General features: G+C 47.6%; 1 protein-coding gene across 1 annotated transcript in view; it reads left to right on the top strand.

Moving 5' to 3' along the window:
- LOC144097362 (complement decay-accelerating factor-like) overlaps window positions 1-22,355 on the top strand; it is a 31,964-nt gene that overhangs the window by 8,386 nt on the left and 1,223 nt on the right. The window contains exons 2-4 of the mRNA XM_077630101.1: window positions 7,521-7,611; window positions 19,139-19,251; window positions 20,539-20,712. Coding sequence (XP_077486227.1) covers window positions 7,521-7,611; window positions 19,139-19,251; window positions 20,539-20,712 — 378 coding nt within the window. The remainder of the gene's footprint in view (window positions 1-7,520; window positions 7,612-19,138; window positions 19,252-20,538; window positions 20,713-22,355) is intronic.

Raw genomic sequence — 22,355 nt, 5'->3', positions numbered from 1 at the left:
CTATCACTCCCGTTTCCCCAACGGCAGCGCTCTGTTATGTTCATTCGCGATTATAAAAGAGGAGACTTCGCCTGTATCAACTCGGAGCTTGAGAACTTTTTTCTTCATTTCAAGCAGTCTGCATCTAATAGGTCTGTCGAAGAAAACTGGCTAACTTTCAAAAACAAACTTTCAAATCTGGTCGAAACCTATGTTCCGCTGATATGCATTCGCGGTGACTCCAACAAGCCCTGGTACTCTAACTCCTTAAGGAGGCTTTCTCAAAAGAAAAAGCGTCTTTTTCGTGAAGCTAACAGAACTGCACTGGCTTATAAATGGACAAAATATTTCTCGTGCCTGCAGGATTACACGCGTCTCCTAAGGTGTACAAAAAGAAAGTTTTTCCACAATGATCTGTATGGCATTCTACTAACAAACCCAAAGAAATTCTGGCGGATGTTATCACCCAAATCAGGCAACACTCATTGCATTACCCTTTTGTATCCTGATGGTTCACAGGTGCCTCCAGAACTTCGATCTGACGTCATAACTCTTATTTTACATCAGTCTTCACACATGAACCTGCCTGGAATACATCACACAAAGATTTTTTAAACTTTTCTGCGATGGCACCTATCAACATCACTACTGCTGGCATTTGTGCTCTGATAGACAAACTAAAGTTATCCAGTGCTGCCGGGCCTGACAACCTCCCTGCCAAAATATTAAAAGCTACAAAAAATGTATCTTCTCATTTTCTAAAAATAATCTTTGATCAATCTCTTGCGAACAGTTCCATACCTAGTGACTGGAAAATTAACAAAATCATTCCTGTGTTCAAGGCTGGCAGCCGGAGCGACCCGTCGAATTATCGTCCTATTTCATTAACTTGCATACCATGTAAATTTCTTGAGCATATTATATACTCGCATATTGCATCCCACCTCAATTCCAACTCCTTTTTCTTCAAAAATCAGCATGACTTTCGTCACGGCTATTCATGTGAATCACAGTTATTTGAGTTTACCATGGACCTTCACTTAAACCTTGATTCTTTGTTCCAAACCGATGTCATCTATCTTGATTTTTCCAAAGCATTCGACCGTGTCCCACATCAACGTCTTATGTTCAAACTTTCAGGTCTTCACTTTCACCCACTTGTTTTAGACTGGATTCACAATTTTCTCACAGCTCGCTCTCAGTTCACCGTAATAGGCGGACTTCCTTCAAATTCTACTTCCGTCTCCTCCGGAGTACCACAGGGGTCTGTGTTGGGTCCGCTTCTCTTCTTAATATTTATTAACGACCTCCCACACAACATCTCATCCACCATCCGTCTTTTCGCAGATGACTGCCTTATCTACCGCCGTATAAATACTAAAGACGATCAAGCTGCCCTCCAAAACGATCTGAAGCTCATCGAAAATTGGTGCTCTTTGTGGATGATGGAACTGAACATTAGGAAGTGCAGTTTTATGCAAATTTCTCGGAAACGCTCCAATTTAACTTATCCTTACTCTTTATTTTCTGAGGACCTATTGCAAGTTGAATCTTATCGTTACCTTGGCATCACAATCAATAGCAAATTAACTTGGGTTGATCATATTACAAAAATCACGGCCGACGCTTCACGTACACTTGGTTTTATTAGAAGATCACTTCCCTCTTCCCCCGCTAACATACGTAAACTGGCATATGAAACTTTTGTCCGCAGTAGGCTGGAGTATGCATCCGCGATCTGGAGTCCTCATCAGTCCTACCTAATTAACATGCTCGAAGCCGTCCAGAACCGTGCAGCACGCTTCATACCGTCAACATACGACTTTCATTCCAGCGTAAGTTCCATTAAATCATCACTTGACCTCACTTCCTTAGCTCTCAGACGAAACGTTGCGCGCCTTTGCTTGTTCCATAAGTTATACTTCAATTTCCCCTATCTCCGTGGTTCCCTCATATCTCCTCCTTTTCGTACATCGCGCCGCCTTTTTAATTCAAATAGCGTCCAACGACTTCATGGCTGCACCAATGCTTTCAACAAGTCCTTCTTTCCGACCGCAATTGAAGAATGGAACCTTCTGCCCGACTCACTAACAAATGTGCACGATGCGACAAGGTTTGAGGCGATGTTGTTAGATCACCTGGGTTGACATGTTTTTTTTTTTTTGCCCTAACCTCTCGCCGACGTGTGTGGTGCTTGTGGCCTAAAGGCATTTTTACATGCACCGTTCTAACTATTCGCGTTCCTTGCTTCTCTTTATGTTCCTATATTGCATTGTTATATTTTTGTGACCTTTGTTTTTCCACATCAACCTTGTATACGCTCCCCCCTTATGTAATACCCCGACAGGGGCCTTTAAGGGACAATAAATGATGATGATGATGATGGTAAAGCTGGTCAACGAAACCAAACACTAGACAAGTGAGAAACCTTGTATTCCGGGCATTCTCGCTGTAGATGAAGCGCTCTTTAAGAAACGCACGTAGTACACTGGCACCAACGTACCCTCTAGGCAATATTTAGAAACTCTATGATCAGAGTGGCTGGTATCACACCGAAGCGGCTATATCGCTAGCAGCTACATGAGCGAGTTCATTCGACCGTCCAGGCTTCATTATTGCATCGAGCAGCCCACCACCATACGGCGTTCCTAATAGCCTGAGTCTCTTTGGGACGGTAAAGCTGGTCAACGAAACCAAACACTAGACAAGAGAGAAACCTTGTATTCCGGGCATTCTCGCTGTGGATGGAGCGCTCTTTAAGAAACGCACGTAGTACACTGACACCAGCGTACCCTCTAGGCAATATTTAGAAACTCTATGATCAGAGTTGCTGGTATCACACCGAAGCGGCTATATTGCTAGCACCTACATGAGCGAGTTCATTCGACCGTCCAGGCTTCATTATTGCATCGAGCAGCCCTCCACCATACGGCGTTCCTAATAGCCTGAGTCTCTTTGAGACGGTAAAGCTGGTCAACGAAACCAAACACTAGACAAGTGAGAAACCTTGTATTCCGGGCATTCTCGCTGTGGATGAAGCGCTCTTTAAGAAACGCACGTAGTACACGTGCACCAGCGTACCCTCTAGGAAATATTTAGAAACTCTATGATCAGAGTTGCTGGTATCACACCGAAGCGGCTATATCGCTAGCACCTACATGAGCGAGTTCATTGGACCGTCCAGGCTTCATTATTGCATCGAGCAGCCCTCCACCATACGGCGTTCCTAATAGCCTGAGTCGCTTTGGGACGGTAAAGCTGGTCAACGAAACCAAACACTAGTCAAGTGAGAAACCTTGTATTCCGGGCATTCTCGCTGTGGATGAAGCGCTCTTTAAGAAACGCACGTAGTACACTGGCACCAGCGTACCCTCTGGGATATATTTAGAAACTCTATGATCAGAGTTGCTGGTATCACACCGAAGCGGCTATATCGCTAGCACCTATATGAGCGAGTTCATTCGACCGTCCAGGCTTCATTATTGCATCGAGCAGCCCTCCACCATACGACGTTCCTAATAGCCTGAGTCGCTTTGGGACGGTAAAGCTGGTCAACGAAACCAAACACTAGACGAGTGAGAAACCTTGGATTCCGGGCATTCTCGCTGTGGTTGAAGCGCTCTTTAAGAAACGCATGTAGTACACTGGCACTAGCGTACCCTCTAGGCAATATTTAGAAACTCTATGATCGGAGTTGGGGACTGAGGTCCAAGGGTCACTTGGTTTGTTCATAGAAGGTTGTGGCCAAGTACTACACCAGAGTGGCCAAACCGTGTTCTGGTGAGGGAGTGCGTTGTCGGTTCTCGTCACCGAGATTAGGCCGCATCCCAGGCCTGGTTATGCAATTCCATCGACACGCGGATTTTTTTCTTTTATTTTTTTTCAAACCTGGTGGAGAATTGCGCGGCACTAGGATTCGAACCCCGGTCCTCTTGTACGCGAGGTGGATGCTCCACCTCTACGCCATCGCTGCAACCCTTGGCCCTCAGTCGCCAGCGGCTGCGGAGCAACTGACCATGGCGGCGGTCAGACCTGTGACGCACGGAGGGTGCTAAGCATTTCTGGTTCCGGACAGGCCGCCATTGGAGTCTGCGCCTGGCAACGTTTAACGCTAGAACTTTATCTAGTGAGCCTAGCCTAGCAGTGCTGTTCGAGGAACTAGCGTGAATTAAATGGGATGTCATAGGTTTAGGGAAGTTAGGAGGGCAGGTGAGGCGTATACAGTACTAAAGGACGAACACATACTGTGCTATCGCGGATTAGCGGATAGACGAGAACTAGGTGTGGGATTCCTCGTTAATAAGGATATAGCTGGTAACGTAGAGGAGTTCTATAGTATTAACTAGAGGGTAGCAGCTATTGTGATTAGGCCCAATAGGAGGAACAAGCTGAAAGTGGTACAGGCCTACGCGCCTACATCCAGCCATGATGACGAGACCGTTGAAAGTTTCTGTGAAGACGTGGAATCGGCAATGAATAAAGCAAAATCACACTACTCTGTACTGATGGGCGACTTCAATGCGAAGGTGGGCAAGAAGGAGGCTGGCGACCCTGCGGTAGGCGACTACGGGATAGGTTCTAGAATTAACAGGGGATAGTTATTTGTAGAATTCGCAGATAGAAATAATTTACGGATCATGAATACTTTCTTCAGCAAACGAGAGAACAGGAAGTGGTCCTGGAAGAGCCCCAATGGTGAGACTAAAAATGAAATCGACTTCATACTATGCGCTCAACCTGGCATCGTTCAGGATGTGGCGTCCTCGAAAAGGTGCGCTGTAGCGACCACAGAATGATAAAGTCTCGAATTAGCTTAGACTTTAAGAGGGAACGGAAGGAGCTAGTGAAGAGGAAGTCCATTAACAAGTTAGCGGTAAGAGGGAAAGTACAGGAATCCAGGATATCACTGCAACACAGATATTTGGCTTTAACTGAGGAAGGCGATCTTGATGTTCATACAATGAACGATAATCTGACGGCTATCATTACGGAGTGCGTAGTAGAAGTAGGCGGTAGGACAGTTCGACAAGATACAGGAAAGCTATCTCAGGTGACGAAAGATAGCATGAGGGCGTCTAACACTACCGACAGAATAGAACTCACAGAGCTTTCGAAGTTGATAAATAGGCGTAAGGTAGGAGGTTTAATATGCAGAGAATCGAACATGCCCTAAAGAACGGAGGTAGCCTAAAAGCGGTGAAGAGGAAACTAGGCATAGGTAAAGACAAGATGTATGCGCTAAGAGACAAGGAGGGCAACGTCACTAGCAATATGGTTAAGGTAGTTAATGTAGCCGAAGAGTTCTACACAAATCTGTACAGTTGAAAATACAATCATAGCGTTAATGAGAGAAACAGTAGCGTAGAGCAATGTGTCATCCCGCCAGTAACGAAAGAGGAATTAAAGAAAGCCCTAGGAGCAATAGAAAGGGGAAAAGCAGCTGGGGAGGATCAGGTAACAGCAGATCTGTTAAAGGATGGAGGGGAGATCGTTCTAGAAAAACTAGCCGCCCTGTATACGCAATGCCTTATGACATCAACCGTACCAGAAGCTTGGAAGAATGCCAACATTATCTTAATTCCTAAGAAGGGAGACGCCAAGGACTTGAGAAATTATAGACCGATCAGATTACTATCGGTTGCTTACAAGGTATTTACTAAGGTAATCGCTAATAGAGTCAGGGCGACCTTAGACTTTAATCAACCAAATGATAAGGCAGGCTTCCGTAACGAATATTCGACAATAGATCATATTCACACTATCAATCAGGTGATAGAAAAATGCGCAGAATATAACCAACCTCTATATATAGCATTCATTGATTACGAGAAAGAATTCGACTCAGTGGAATCCTCAGCAGTCATAGAGGCATTGCGTAATCAGGGTGTTGAAGAGCCTTATGTCAAAATACTGGAAAATACATATAGCAACTGCACAACTACCATAGTCCTCCATAAAGTCAGCAATAAATTTCCAATAAGAAAGGGCGTCAGGCAAGGAGACACGATCTCGCCAATGCTATTCACCGCCTGTTTACAGGAGGTATTCCGAGGCCTGAATTGAGAACAGTTGGAAATAAGAGTATATGGAGAATACCTAAGTATTCTACGATTCGCTGATGACATTGCCTTGCTGAGTCACTCAGGAGGTGAAATGCAAATCCTGATCAATGAGTTAGACAGGCAGAGCAGAATGCTGGGTCTAAAAATTAACATGCAGAAAACCAAAGTAATATTCAAAAGTCTAGCAAGGGAACAGCAGTTCACAATTGGCAGTGAGCGCCTGGAAGTGTTAAAGGAATTCGTCTAGTTAGGGCAGGTAGTGACAGCTGATCCGGATCATGAGAGGGAAATAACTAGAAGGTTAAGATTGGGGTGGAGCGCATATGGCAGGTACTCTCAGATCATGAATGGCAGTTTACCAATTTCCCTCAAGAGAAAAATGTACAACTGCTGTATCTTACCGGTACTCATCTACGGGGCAGAAACGTGGACGCTAATGAAAAGAGTTCATCTTAAGTTAAGGACAACGCAGCGAGCCATGGAAAGAAAAATGATAGGTGTAACGTTAAGAGACCGGAAGCGGGCAGAGTGGGTGAGGGAACAAACGCGGGTTAATGATATCCTAGTCGAAATCAATAGGAAGAAATGGGCCTGGGCAGGGCATGTAATGCGAAGGCAAGACAACCACTGGTCCTTAATGGTAACGAAGTGGATTCCAAGAGAAAGTAAGCGAAATCAATAGGAAGAAATGGGCCTGGGCAGGGCATTTAATGCGAAGGGAAGATAACCGCTCGTCCTTAAGGGTAACGGAGTCGATTCCAAGAGAAAGTAAGCGTAGCAGGGGACGGCAGAATGTTAGGTGAGCGGATGAGATTAATAAGTTTGCAGGCAAAGGGTGGATGACGCTGGCAAATGACAGAGTTAATTGAAGAGGTATGGGAGAGGCTTTTGCCCTGCAGTGGGTATAATAAGGTTGATGATGATGATGATGATGATGATCAGAGTTGCTGGTATCAGACCGAAGCGGCTATATTGCTAGCACCTACATGAGCGAGTTAATTCGACCGTCCAGGCTTCATTATTGCATCGAGAGATAAGAGAAAAGGAGAGAAAACGGCAGTGGCATCCCACTTGCTCGACCCGCGGTCACAGCGAGCGTATGTATGAAAACGAGGCGGCGAGCACCGCTAAACAGAGGGATCGCGGAGCTGATAAGTCGAGCGACGAAACATTAAACGTCGGTAGGTTATCGCGGCCGCTGCTGGACCTGCTAGACGTAACGGTCTGCGCCGTCTGCACTCGTTCCCATGTTGACGTTTCATTCCGGCCCTGTAGTACACTCAAAGCAAGAACGAGCAATGTAAGCAAATGCAAGCGGTTTCCAGAGGGCACGTGCCAGTTCCAAAGAGTGCACTCATTTCTTTATGCGCGGCGTGAAGGAACTCTTTGATGTGCAAGTTAAAAGAGAACTGTTTGGAAATGTTTTCCGATTTCCGCACTGCTGCTGTGCGTGTGTGAACCTCTGTTCCTCCCGTGCAGAATGTACGCAGCCGGCAAGCCTGGTCTTCCACGACCGAGTGCAACAAGGAGGGGAGCTCCAGGATGAGTTTCCCGTCGGCACCACGCTCACGTAACTATACATTTTCCATTCACTTTTATGCTTCCATCGGGTGCGGACTGGATCATCAGACGTAAAGTGAAACCGAAGACACGGATGCGCTATTTTTCCACTGTGGAGCGAAAGATTACTTTGCAACCGATTCACGAATGTACATACTTCTCTGGCTCCGTTCCCCGCGAATACGGATAACGGCACTTGTATATTACAGCTGATTGTAGAAAGGCAAAACATTTTCTTTCGTTAATAGGCGCTGTTCGCCTTTAATTCCGGTCTAGTATTACAATTTAATCAAGGCAGACTTTAGTGTATCCGAGGCAGCGCAAATTCAGGCATATGATTTAAAAGGAAGTACTATGCTTGACCTAGGCTTCGTCGGAGTTGGACGTGTGGCCCGCTTAAGCAACGTTTCTTCAACCTGAGAAATTAAATCATCTGGTGTGCAAGAAGGCTGACGTCAGGATTTTAAATAGTCTTGCAGCGCCCTTATGGTGGCGTATGTATACTGCGGGCCGCGTTGCATCGCTTAAGAGAGAGGAAAAATCTTTGACAAGCGTCCCAGACCGGGTCTCTGGTACATGTGGGTGGGTTGAGGCTGCAGGTCGGCGATAGGCGATGGACATCCTTCGCGTGGGTCACCAAATATCGTCATAGTGTTGGGCGCAGTGCAGCAAGAGAAGTGGCACAGCTCTCCCAGCTGTATGGTACTTGGGGGTAAGCGATTGCGTGGGAAGTTGTGTGGTGACTGAGTGCCGCGTGAACCGGACCCAAAAATTATGGGGACACTTAAACTCCACCCTAAGCGACTGACGCTACAGCGATAATGCTATTTGCTACTTGTTTTCCTAATTGGTACCTACTTTAGTTACACACACTCATTGGCATACATCGGTAGGCATACTATCACCACTTGATACAAAACAGGACACGCATGGTCTCCTCTTAACCAAGCCGAACGATCGCACCTCAATGGCCTAAGGGTTGTGTGTCTAAGTCGCAACCGGGTCACGGGTTGTATTCCCAGCTAATTATCCCCAACTTTAGTTCCCGCGTAATTTGTTTTATTTGCATTCTTGCATGACATAATGACATTTCAGTGAGGCAATCACCGCACAGTCAGAATTCAACTTCAGTTTTAATCATTTTCATTGCAAAGCTCAACATTTGAGAAGAGGGCAAATACGGGCTAGTTGGTACATGTTTTACGAATTGGAAAAACAGCGCAATCAAAGACGAGACACAAGAGAAGCACAAAACACCAGCGCTGACTAACAACCAAATGGTTTATTGCTACAGGTGAGGCAGCATATAAATGAAATGGCACGAGTAACAACACAAAATAAGCATGAGAGAAAGATACCGCACAACCACACTTGACTAAAAAAAGGGGACGTCACTGATTAAGATACGCAAGTTCCTTTGATAGTAGATTTATCGATGCGCTGCTGATACAGGTGTTACCGAGCTTTCTGATATGGCAAGCCTCCGAAATGAGCCTTGTGGTCTCATCTTTATGACGGGCGATAATAGTGGTCCTATTGAGGTGCGCTTCGCAATCATTACATTTAATGAAGGATTAACTGGATTACATGACGGCCTCAATGAGTGCGTCCAAGCGGCACGAACGCTCGGCCCGCTCTCTCGCGCGCCTCCCCGCGGAGACGATGCTAGGGGGAGGGAGCTTCCTGTTGCTTCCTCTGCTTGCCGATAGGTGGTGCGCGTTGCGTACTAACACAAGCTAACAACGGCCTTTCCGAGGCGAAGCCATGCTACTTTATCTTAAGGGGTGGTCGGTCAGCACCAGCATTAGTTGAGCTCTGCAAGATGTAAATTTTCTCCAGGCCGTCTCAATAGCGCCGTTTTCAGTCATTGTAGACAGACACATTTCGGGAAAGCACAGGCATGGTTCGAAGAAGGTTTGCCATAGGCTGCTCCGCTTGCTCCTTCAATGCTGTTCACTAAGCCGCTCGTGGCATTCAGGAAAATATATTTTAACCACATTTTTAAATGCTCAAGCACCCAGAGATGTGCTTCCGCCGTAGGTCTAGCCCCCTTTGGTCGTGTGTGGGGATGTTCGAAGCGCAGTCAAGGTTATAATATGACAGAGGCGGGTTCAAGCGCGGCCTTCTTCTTGGGAAGTGTGGACCCAGTGTACGAAGAGAATGAAGAATAGTAATATGTAATTCGCTGTTGAAATTACCTTCCTAAGTAACTGAGGGAAAGAATTACAAAGAATGATAAATGACTAAGAAATGAAAAGCAGAACAGTGGCTCCACAAATTAATATGCAGAAAACTAAAGTACTGTTCACCAATCTCGAAGGGAACAACAGTTAACAATAAGCAGCGAAGCGCTGGAAGTTCGAAGGGAATACGGGAATGGCAAGGGATAGGTAAGGGCCGGTGGTGACCCAGATGCACACCATGGAGTGAAATAACCAGTAGAAAAAGATTATGGGATCGCTTCTTCTCTCTTCCTCCTTTTAGTTCCCTAATCCCTCTTCCCCAGTGCAGGGTAGCCAACTGGAACCGCTTTCTGTTTAACACCCCTGTCTTTCCCTCCTCCTCTTTATCTATCTATGGGATCGCTTAATTATCATCATGAGATTACAATGCGTTAGCATTAGGTTTTCTTGCTTGAAGAGCTAAGGCTGCCGGCTTAGCGCATTAATCAGTGGGAGCTGATTGCCATTGGCTGATCTGCACCCCCCACCCCCCCACATCTTCCGCTGTAGCCCACGCTGAGTTGTTCCCGTGGCAATAAACCCCAGCTTCCACATTACTCCGCCCGCGTTAGAAGCTCCCCCGTCCGCGGTAGCCACCCTCTTTATTCAGGGGTCTCAAGCGTGGCCCGCATGGAGCGTTTTTCCGGGCGATTCGTCGGCGTCGATGGCAGCAGAGCGTTTTTTTTTTTTTGCCGACGGAGAGGACGTTTTTGCCAAATCGTCGGGTTCTGGCGGAACAGAAAAAAACGCCGACGCCGTGCCGACGCCGGGAGAGGGCAGCGACCGAGGGCCAATCAGAGCCAAAGCGGGCGTCACGTGATTCTAGACGGAGCCACGCCGGGGCACGCCGGCCGAGAGATGCGTTCGCATGGAGGATGCGCGTTTGCGAACATTTTGCGCGAGAGCCAGCGGCTTCACTTCGCTTCCTGCGCATCCATCTGATTTCAGTATGGATGGGGGCGCGCACATCGCGAAACTGGGCGGCAAAAAAACGCCGCTCGGCTGCTGACTATCCGGGAGTGAATTCGCAGACGCCGGCGCGGGCGTCAGGCGCGCAACGCGGTTTCGCGGGCAAAAAACTCTCCATGCGGGCCACGCTTCAAACTCCTGTTAGGGCCGCATTGAGAAAATTTCGTCCCCTGCGGGCCGGGAGCCGGAAAATAGCATGCTGTCTTGAGGTTTGGCATCGCTTAGCCGCGACATGGGATGCAATATCCGGCGATAGGCCTTGTGCAGAGATGATTCCAATGATGGCTCCGAAGTGGTCGTCTGTTATCCTTGAACGTTGAGCAGATTTGTTCGCTTTCAATAAAAAGAAGAGCTGCTCCTAAACACGGCAAGTATCATTGCCGCTTGGTGCCGCAGAGTTGGAAAAATTGTCTTATCTAGAAAAATGAATGGTTAGTGGTTAATAGGGGTTTAACGTCCCAAAGCGACTCAGGCTATGAGAGACGCCGTAGTGAAGGGCTCCGGAAATTTCGACCAGCTGGGGTTCTTTAACGTACACTGACATCACACAGTACACGGGCCTCTAGAATTTCGCCTCCATCGAAATTCAACCAACGAGGCCAAGATTGAACCCGCGTCTTTCGGGCCAGCAGCCGAGCGCCGTAACCACTCAGCCACCGCGGCGGCTTTATCTAGAAAAGTGTAAAACTCAAGGACGCCTAGGCCTCCAAACTTCTGTCTTAATGTGCTATTTGCAAGAAGTTTGACACGTCCATTTGCAACTCGGGCTGAAAATCGTCGACTCGCACAGCGCAGGATACAGAGAAAAATTCAAAATGCTTGTAGAGGCTCCGGTTGTCTTGAAACCGATTTTTGAACTCATCCTTGAGAATGCGGAGCAAAGCTGTAAAAATATCGCAAGATATTTGAGCAGTCGTCCTACTGACAGCTTATTCGCTGTTATCTGGCGCTGCCAGAGTTGTAATTGGGCTTTAAATGCACAAAAGTCGTAACTCGTTTCCATCATGATTTTTTTGTTTTTCTTGAAGCTTTACGTTCAAGATGCTCAGGTGGTCACAATTGTCTGTGAGATTTGCAAGCTAACGAAGGCACTTCTCATTTGGCAGCTTAGCAATTGGCTTTTTGTAGAGATAGCTACATTACGGTAGCTTTTCGAGCCTTCAGCGTGGTGGCGCCGTTGCGGTGGCGGCGCCACCACCCTGTGGCTGCGCCGCCACACTGTCATGTGGTTGGTCACGTGGTGCGGAGCAGCTGCCGGCGGCGCCTCGCCGTGGCAGATCACGTGGTTCGTCACGTGGTTGGTCACGTGACAAAGTTCCACCCGGCCAACTGGAGCTATCGCGTCACTCCAGGTTTAACCAAAGCTAAAACCACAGCCAGTTTTTTTCCTCTTCATGAAGCAATTGATTTCTTCTCTGAGGTCCAAAAATCTCCTCAGCATTCTTCCGCGGCTTTAACCAGCGCACGTCTGTGTGGATCGTCTTATGATTGCACTTTGCTTCTTGTAACACAGAGGTGAACTGACGGTGGTTGAGCGCTCTTGAAAGCATGAACTTCGCTGCGCCGAACACAATGTCCACGACAGATTTCATACTCATTGTCTTGCTGCATAGTGCATCTTGGTGTAAGATGCAATGCACCGCCACAAACTGTTCAGCTGCTCCGAGGTCTTCAAGCTTCGTTCGCAACCGTCCTACAACATCGCTCCTGTTCTCCACCATTGGTGGAGCACCGTCGCTTGCCACACACACCACCCGCTCCGACTGAAAGCCACGCCGCAGCGGTGGCGCAGTGGTTACGGCGCTCGGAAGACGCCGAAAGACGCTGAAATTTCCGGAGCCCTTCACTACGGCTTCCCTCATAACCTGAGGCGCTTTCGGATGTTACCCCCCCCCCCCCCCCCTAAATCCAAACTCTAACCAACTGCAAGCCGGTGCGTTCAACTCCTGCAAGCACCGAAATGATGAAATGATGTCCACTCTTGTAGTGGGGCCTATCATCCGGTCAATGTCCAGTAGTTCTACTTTCCCGTTGAGATTTTCGTCTACGCTCCTAATGAAAATCGCAGACTGGGCGTTATGTGTAATGTGAGCTTTCGCCAATGGCGAGAGAAAAAAGCTTCCAAGTCCTGACATCGGCTCATTAGGGCGTTTCAGTGCCATGGCCTATCTCAGTAATTCTCTCCGCGGCCCTATTGAGTGAAAGACTCATCTTCTGGATTCATTTTGGTGCTCGAATCGTCGGTTCCTGCTTGAAGCGGGACGTCCGCTGCCATAAGCAGCTGCGACTGCGGTAGTGGACCTGCGGCCATGTGACGCGTGTGTAAAAACCAGAGTACGACAATAAAGTGGGACTTCTTTCGTCACCTGCGAGCACGGAGTCTGGAATGCTTCTTAGGACAGCGCTCAGGCGCGCGCTCAGCTACCCCCGCAGGCGTAACACGACACCTTTTTCATGCTGGGACAGATAGCGCTTGCGGCTTCAAGCAAGCACTTTATGACAAATAATGAAAAGTTTTTCATATTTTACAGTTAGATGAGAAGTAATGAAGCTTGCTCTCACCATTTCTTCCGCTATTTTGTAAGAAGCCTGCCAAAATAGCGAGCGACGCCTTCAGTTAATCCAATTTGTCGTCACGCATCTTTCAATGCACCGTACTTTTCATGATGACAGGACATGAAGTGGCGTCGCACGCTGCACTACTTTGGCACAGACATAGTTTGACGGCAAGTTAAGCCCATAACTTTGTCCGGCGGCTCAGTGAAGAATCACGACTGTTGCCATCAATATTGAAAACGCCGCTTTTCATCTGCAAATTTTCATTTCGTTGAAGCATTCGACAGTGGCGTTCCAACACTGAACGTCCACTGAAAAAAAAAAAGCCTGGGTTCTTACGGCCACAAGGACTACACACAATATTGAAATAGATGTCGCAGAAGGGAAGCACAAGTTAGAGCGAACTATCGCCAAGTGGCGTTAACGCGCCTAATATAGCTTCCCAAATATTGTCACAAAAAGGTAGAAGCCCCCCCCCCCCCCCCGCCTTCCCCCTCTCTCCCGAAAAATCGGGTGTAGCATACGATATGTGGATTTCAACGTCCCCAAGCGGCAAGTGGGCTATGAGGCGTGCAACAAGCCATCATCATCATCAGACTGACTACGCCTACAGCAGGACGAAGGCCTGCCTAGTACCTTTCCAATTAACCCTGTGCTGTGCCAGCTGCGGTCACCATATCTCCGCAAACTTCTTGACCTTACCGCCTACCTAACTTACTACCGCCCGCCTCTGCTACGCTTGTGTTCTCTTTGAATCCAGTCCGTCACCCTTAAACACCATCGGGTTATCTTGCATTCACACTATATACGGCGCTCAAAGTGATTTCTTCCTCTTCATTTCGACTAGGGTCATTAACTCGTGTTTTGTTCCCTCGCACACTCGGCCCTCTTCCTGTCTCTTAAAGTTGGGCCGGACAATTTCCCTTCTAGTTCTTTTTTTTTTACTTCCCTTTCTATTCTTTGTCTCTTAACGTAACACAATCATTTTCCTTTCCCTAGCTCACAGCGTGGTCCTTAACTGAAATGGAACCCTTTTCGTTAGCCCCCACGTTTCTGCCCAGTAGGTGGGTACTGGTAAGATACAGCAGTTATGCTTTTGTCTTGAAGGAAATTGGGAAACTGCCATTCACGATCTGAGAGAACCTGCTAAGTACGCTCCACCCCATTGCTATCCTTCTAGTTATTTTGCTCTCAAGATCCTGATCAGCTGTCACTACCTGCTCTAAGTATTCTTTTACCACTTTTAGCACCTCGCTGCCAATTTTAACTGCTGTTCCCTTGCTGGACTGTTGAGCTTTACTTTGGTTTTCTGCATGTTAATTTTTAGAGCCTCCCGTTCTGCTCTTTCTAAACCATTGATCATGATTTGCAGTTCATCTCTTGAGTGACTCAGCAAGGCAATGTCATCACCGCATCGATGATTATTTAGGATTTCTTCATTTACTCTTATCCTCAACTGTTCCCAATTTGGGCCTTGGAGTACCTATTTTAAACAGTAGGTGAAGAGCATTCGTGAGATCACGTCTGCCTCCGTTACACCTTTAATAATTGGAATTATATTGATGACTTTATGTAGTACTGCTGTCGGTGTTCAGTCGTTATGGATATCTTCCAAGAATTTTACATAAGGCTTTTCTACACTCAGATTCCGCAATGCCTGCATGACGCTGAGGTTTCTCCTGAGTCAAATCCTTTCTCGCAATCTATGGGTTATTGAGGTTTAACGTCCAAAAGCGACTCAGGCTTTGAAGGACGCTCGTAATCTATGAAGGCATACGGGTTGGTTATAGTTTGCTTATTTATCTATCTCACCTGATTTAGCCTATATATATATATATATATATATATATATATATATATATATATATATATATATATATATATATATATATATATATATATATATATATATATAGTTTCAATATGGTTTACATTCGTGTATCCTTTACGAAAGCTTCGTTCATCATTTGGTCGGTTACTATCTAACGTTGTTCTGACTCTATTAGTAATTACCTTAGTAAACTCCTCACAGGCAACGGACAGTAAGTTGATCCTTCTGTTGTTTTTCAAGTCATTTATATCTCCTTTCTTATGGGTTAAGATGATGTTAGCGTTCTTCCAAGATTCCAGTAGGCGCGAGATGATAAACGGTTGCGTGTACAGCTTTAGGGAACTTATTGTGGGGCTAGTTCGTAATTGATCATTGTAATGTAAAGGCGCCAAAAGCGCACAAACACACACTCGAGAGAAGAGAACGGAACAGAGCGCCCTGACCCGTTCTCTTCTCTCTCTCGGGCGCTCGTGTGCGTGTGCGTGTGCGTGTGCGTGTGCGTGTGTGTGTGTGTGTGTGTGTGTGCGTGTGCGTGTGCGTGTGCGTGTGCGTGTGCGTGTGCGTGTGTGTGTGTGTGTGTGTGTGTGGTTTTGGCGCCTTTAAATTGCAATGCGTACGCAGGGTGCATAGATTTTCTAGCAAAATCTCCCCGCCATCCCTCAATAGTGTGCGAACCGGCAACGCGTCCCCGACTGGCGAAGGGAAAAACAACCGCGCGAAAGTTCGAACAAACAACAAAAAATGAGAAAAAACAAAAGAAAGCCGTGTTTATAATTTAAAGGGAAGGGTACACTAAGATACGGAAACGAAAACGAGTAAATCACACACTCAACACGCGTACAACACTACAGAATAAAGGAGAGTTCACCAGGTACTGAGCGTCCCAGGTGAAACGGGGATGCCTTGCAGACAGGGCAAATGCGGGTGGATGTGGTGTGACGCGTCGCTGGCGTTGCGTCGAGGGAAGCGGCGGAGGGAAGCCAGGCGGTAGTAGGAGCGGAGGAGTATGAAGAAAGACGCCGGAGGTCTCCCGTCAACAGCCCGAAGAACTTGGCGGCAGCAGAAAGAAAAGACGGAGCCGAGACCCGTCGACGGCGTCCAAAAACGGCGGAGGCTTAATTCAGGCTATGCAAGGATGCCTTTCTGCAGCACTGACCCTCAGTCCATCGGCTGCCACCTCCACGCTGGAAAGAAACGCAGGAGGCTTGCGTCGGTGATCCAAGGGACGTCCACGGCAGCATGAACCCAACGTCCGTCGGCTGCCACATCCACGCTTGAATGACACGATATCCACTGCACTGTCTCTCTTCACACCTCAGTTTTCTGACACGTCAGATATCCGCTCCTCGTGATCGCCGCGCTCTTCGTCGCCGTTGCCTCGCACACACCATTCGCACGCGCACACGCGCTACGTGGGTCTGACACACGCAGCGCTGCGCTGTCCGACGCACCACTGTCGACGCACCGCGTTAAAGAATCTCGTGATGATTTGTTGTGCACCTCACATACGTGCTCCTCCCCCCCTTTAGGAAAAGTTTTGTAGTGATAGATACATTACGGTAGCACTTGGAGCCTTCAGCGTGGCAGCGCTGCCACCCCGTGGTGGCGCGCCACACCGTGGCGGCGCGCCGTGGCTGATCACGTAGTTGGTCACGTGACGAAGTTCCATTCGGCCAGCTGTAGCTATCGTGTCACTCCAGGTTTAACCAGCGCTATACAGCCGCCATATTTTTTCGCAGAAAAATCTGCCGTCGGTGCACACAACACTTATATTCATGTGTTAAATGAACAATTCAGACGCCGCCGAAGCCACCGAAGGCACTTTACACAGTTAGACATGGTTGCACGTGGAAACATGCACAGAGAGAACATGTGGTGCAACATTATACATCTGGAAAAAGGGAAAATAAAAACAGCACAAAATATCAGACACTAACTTTAAACATGTTTGCCCCATGAAGGTGAATATGTACACACTGAACAACCCTCAATCAGAGAGCGAAGGAAGAGGAAAGAAAAATAATCCACAAACATTACCACACTGCATTTGCACAGGTCACCATTGCAAACACCGGACAGTAGCACTGTACATCGGGTATCAACCTCCGGAAATTTATAAACCATTCATGCAATCAGCGCTTACGTTTTCCGATCACGTCCACTTCTTCGATTCCAACGGAAGATGATGCCTGCACGGTCTCTTGGGACGTACCCTCTTCGTACCGTTTGAGCATATTGATGTGGAATAGCTTCTTAGTGTGGCCCATTCCGATCCAATAATCCACGTCGTATTTTTGGCCACGAACCACGAATGGACCTTTACAGTACTGCATCCGGAGTTTATTATGGCTGCTCGGCAATGCAACGAGGGCACGATCTCCAATCCTTATGTGCAGCTTCTTTCTGTTCCTGTATAGTGTCTCACCTGAGAATGTTTGGCACGCAACAAATTTTGATGTGCCGCTCTCATAGGTTGCTCGACATGTTCTCTTAGATCGAGAACGTAATCATTTGTCGCCTTCGTGTCTTCTTCCAGCTCTTCCCTGGTCCAGAGCTCTCTGTGGACTGCGAGCGGTCCTCGCACATGTCGTCCAAATATCAATTCAAACAGAAAAAAACTCCAGGCTCGCCTGCGGCACCTCTCTGTATGCGAACAAGAGCGGAACGATATATGATCCCAAGTTTTGGGCTGCTCTTTGCAGAGCTTCCGGAGCATCTGCTTGACTGTGTCGTTAAATTTCTTCACCGTCCCAATGAACATTGGATTGTAAGGGGTCGTACTGAGATGTTTCACTGCCAAGAGATCATTGGGCTCTCTCATCATTTCGGAATTGAAACTGGAGCCCTGGTCACAAAGGATCTCTCTCGGAAAGCCTGTTCGTGAAAGCATCTCTACAAAACCTTCTGGCACGGTCGCTGGATCTATCTTTGGCAGAGCTACGGCGTCGTGATACCGCGTATCAAAATCGACGAGAGAAAGAATATGTCTATTCCCTTTCACCGATGTGGGCGACAGCGGACAGATAATGTTGACAGCAACCCGATCAAATGGAGTGTCGATAAGAAGCATGCGTCCCAGCGGAGCTTTCCCTACTTTGCCTTTCGGGCACGTCCTTTGGCATGTGTCGCACGACCTGACATACCTCTTAATCTCCTCCTGCACTCCTGGCTAGTAGATTTCTTCCATAGCTCGATCTGTAGTTCTCTTAATACCTTGATTCCCCGCCAACGGGCTATCGTGGGCAAGGTTTAAGACCTGTATGAGGTGTACAACAAACCCTCAGGGGATTCTTGACCGCGGTGCGTAAACAGTGGTGCGTCGCAAAGCGGAGCGCTGCGCGTGCCAGCCCAGCGTTGCGCGTGTGCGCGTGCGAATGGTGTGTCCGAGGTGACGGCGACGAAGAGCGTGACGAGCACGAGGAGCAGAGAGCTGACGTGTCAGAAAACTGAGGTGTGAAGGGAGACAGTGCAGCGGAGATCGTGTCATTCAAGTGTGGGGATGGGAGCCGTCGGACGTTGGATCTGTGCGTCCGTGGGCCTCCCTTGGTTCACCGACGCAAGCCTCCTGCTGTCCTTGCCAGCGTGGAGGTGGAAGCTGATGGACTGAGGGTCCGCGCTGCCGAAAGGCCCCCTTAGGTTGCCTCCATTAAGTTCGGCGTTTCGGGATGCCGTCGTCGGGTCTCGGCTATTCGTTTTCTTTCTGTTGCTGCCAAGTTCTTCGAGCTGTTTACGGGAGACCTCCGGCGTCTTCCTGCAGTCCCATCCGCTTTCCCGTCTAACCACCTACTCATCTACCCAACTACTCACCTACCCACCTTCCCAGCCCACTCAAAGGCGTGGATAAATCAGAGAAGCCGACTTTTAACTATTATACCCCGCAATCCCGCGAGAATGCATTCTTAAGGACGCAGTCAGCTGCATCATCCCCATCTGTCACGAGGGCCTGTTATGATTTTCAGGTACCGTTGTGGGCAGGGATTCACTCCGAAGGAGACCGATACCTGGAATGCAACCTGCCTCAAGGAAGAAGACGGGTCACTGTACTGGGATATCGGCCAACACGACTGCGCACGTGAGTGCATTTTTTTAATGCGTTATCATTAGAACGGTCAGTGCAAGCGGAAATACCAAGCGCCGTATGTCAGCAGCCAGTGCGATTGGTCCCAACTGCCGCGGTAGACAGGTGCCCACTGGGCTACGAACGAATTTAGTAAACTACCTATGCGAACTCAGCACTCGGATATAACGAACGTTTCGCTGCTAACGCATTCAAACGATCCATCGAGTATCGCCAATGAATTTTTTGAACTGCCTGTTGGAGAGTTATCTCATGTGTATCGAAAGCTCCAGAGTACAGCTCCACAACAAAACAGTTCAAGAAATAGACGTACTGCGCAAACGTGTATCATTCTGAAAAGCTAAAAAACTGCTCAAAAAAACTCTTCGGCGATCTTCGGTGGATCGTCTGAATGCGTTAGCAGCGAAACGTTTGTATATCCGAACTGGTGCACTTAGGTTTGTTATATTCATGGTAGTATACTAAGTTCGTTCGTAGCCCAAGTTGCCACTGGCTGCTGACAGACGGCGCTGGCCATGTCCGCTTGCACAGACCGTTCTAGTTTCAGGAAGGCATCGACACGCGATCATAATGAGAACCCAAAAAGGGATTTATTTCCCTATATTAAGCTGCCCTATGTACGTAAACGGAAACACAAACGGAAATTTGCCTGTATCGACAGATTGCGGCGTCCTAACGACAGAGGCCACTTTAAATAAAAACGGAGCTTTTATAAGCTGGGAAAGGCCTGTTTCACAAGTAAAGTGCGGGCGCGAATCCCGGAGGCTGTGTCACGCCGATGTCCACAAAAACAGCCCTCGGCGCCACGAGTCTAAATCGAATAGCGGAAGTGTTGAAATTCAATTCCCACAGTCATATACGCGTGTTTTGCTGACGGGCAGACGTTAACTACCCAGAAAGAGCCAGAGGAACAATATTTATTAAGAAAAATAATTCCACGGAAATGTCCTCACTGTCCCTTTAATGCAACTTGCTATTGCGCAGCAGTTGAAAGTGAAATGGGCGTGCTAGAAGAGAAATTCTGCGTCAGTGTGCTACGTTGTTCTCTATGTTGTCAGAACTCTTATTCGGAAAGCGAATGGCCCAGTGAAAACCAGAAATCTTGAACAATGCTGTAAACAATTGGAGTTCGGCTCCAAGCCGGGGAAGAGGGTAGGTGCGAGTTTATTTAGCAAGGCTCGAAATAAATGTGATAGGATAGATAAAGGCTGTGTTAGGATAGATAAAAGCGCTAGGATAGAACACGACCATGTTCAGTTATGGCGCCTTTAACACCCGCAGCGGTTTCGTGTGGCCATCCGGGCGACGTCGACAATGGCCGCCTGTTGGACTCATTGTTCGTGTACCCAATGCGCGTACGCTACGAGTGCAACAGGGGCTACTGGCTGGACGGAGAGGCCAATCTGTACTGCCAGTTCGACGCCCAGTGGAGTGCTCCGAAGCCTGAGTGCCACAGTGAGTGCCCACCTGGCGCTCTTTGGGATATCTCGCTTCAGCATACCGCGATGGCCACTGCAGTCGCAATAGACGCGTTGTGTTCTCAAGGTCCACTCCGTCTATGAATAGTGGTTGAGTGGTCTGGTGGTTAAAGAGGTTGTTCTTGTTGTTAGAAAAGTAGCTGATGTTTTAAGAACTTCTACATTCGGGACTGTCGTAATCCTTGCTAGAGAAACAGTGTTTCAGCACCGGTTTCGGGCGGCCATGGCTCCTGTGGAGGCGTTAATTAGGATCTCAAAGGAGTTAGCATATTAATTGTTATGTTTGGCATTCTGTCTAAATATAACTTGCAGCGATAAGGAAGATTAAATCAGCTACCACTGTTTCAGAAAGCAAGTTTGTTTTGAAAGCTTGTGAAGTAGTTGAGCTACCACTCTTCTAGCACAACCTGGACGGCACTACATAATCGTGTAACTCAATTTCTCAGTTTTCCCATGAAATCTTTGCTCTTGTCATGACTATAGTGACAAATTAGCACGGAACGCTGTACATCCTTGTCACACTACAACTCGGGCTCAGACTTGACGGCGCAAAACAAATTTTCTGGTGCAGTTTGACCTGGATGCGCAGTTGCGCGCTCAACTCAAACAGCAGAGCAGCTTTTTCGTGCGGGAGGCCTCGCGCAACACAAGAGATGTGAAAGTGGCATAAGCTGTGCATCACATGCTACCTTGTAGGGTTCACGGATTTCGTAATGGTCAGTGCCGCAAGGCTGGGTTGTGTTTTTTCGCAAGAGAAGCAGCTGTAGTATTAGCAATGAGTCCGATGTGAGAAGACACTGTAAACGTAAAGTGAATATATCAGCTGCTGACCAGTTTTGTGCGATTACTGCTGTATCGGACTGTTAAAGCGAGGACAGGTGGAAAGATATACATAGGTCGGGGCCGGAGACTTCTGATAGTAGAAAAGAATGCGTTTTGTTACGGGCCACTCTGCGAGCAACAAAACATTCTGATAAATTAAGGCGTATAAATTAAGGAGTCTACTAAGAGCCGGAGTAAGACGATATTGTTCCTAATGTAATTATGAGTTGAACAGCGGTGTCAATTTGATGGCTGCTCTTTAGCCATTTGGAGCCCGAGAATGGATGCTTGACGACGAATATTTACGTAGTGGTACAGTTGCTTGGCTACTTCCTTTGATTTGAGTCTGCAGCTTCCCTAAGCCATGATTTTTGACTATAGCTGGGATGCACAGTCTACGCTTGTGTTGTCATCCAGACGAACGTGCTTGAAATTGAAAGAATAACTGAAATGAAATTCTACTTGCTGGTCGCCTATCAAACCGCACCAGCAACCCTCAAGCCGTCTGCCCTGCTCCTGCACGGACTACCGCCCATCTCCGCACATTCTTGATGAAAACAGCTCGGGACCTGTCCGTCGATGCTGTGCGCCACTCCGACCTTCATCAGTTCAAAGCTATACCATCGAATATAATTTCGTTTGAACGCTCAGTCTATTACCTACATGTAATTCCCCTTTTGCTGAGCATTTTAGGTGTAAATAAATAAATAAAAACTAGAATTACACATACCTGTTTGTATACTGAGCTATGTAGACAAAAGTAGCGCTGGGGCACCATCGTCCTATTCAGCGCGCCGG

This window comes from Amblyomma americanum, chromosome 7 (genome assembly GCF_052857255.1).
Source record: "Amblyomma americanum isolate KBUSLIRL-KWMA chromosome 7, ASM5285725v1, whole genome shotgun sequence".
Classification (NCBI taxonomy): Eukaryota; Metazoa; Arthropoda; class Arachnida; order Ixodida; family Ixodidae; genus Amblyomma; species Amblyomma americanum.
This window is presented reverse-complemented; position numbering and strand designations above follow the sequence as displayed.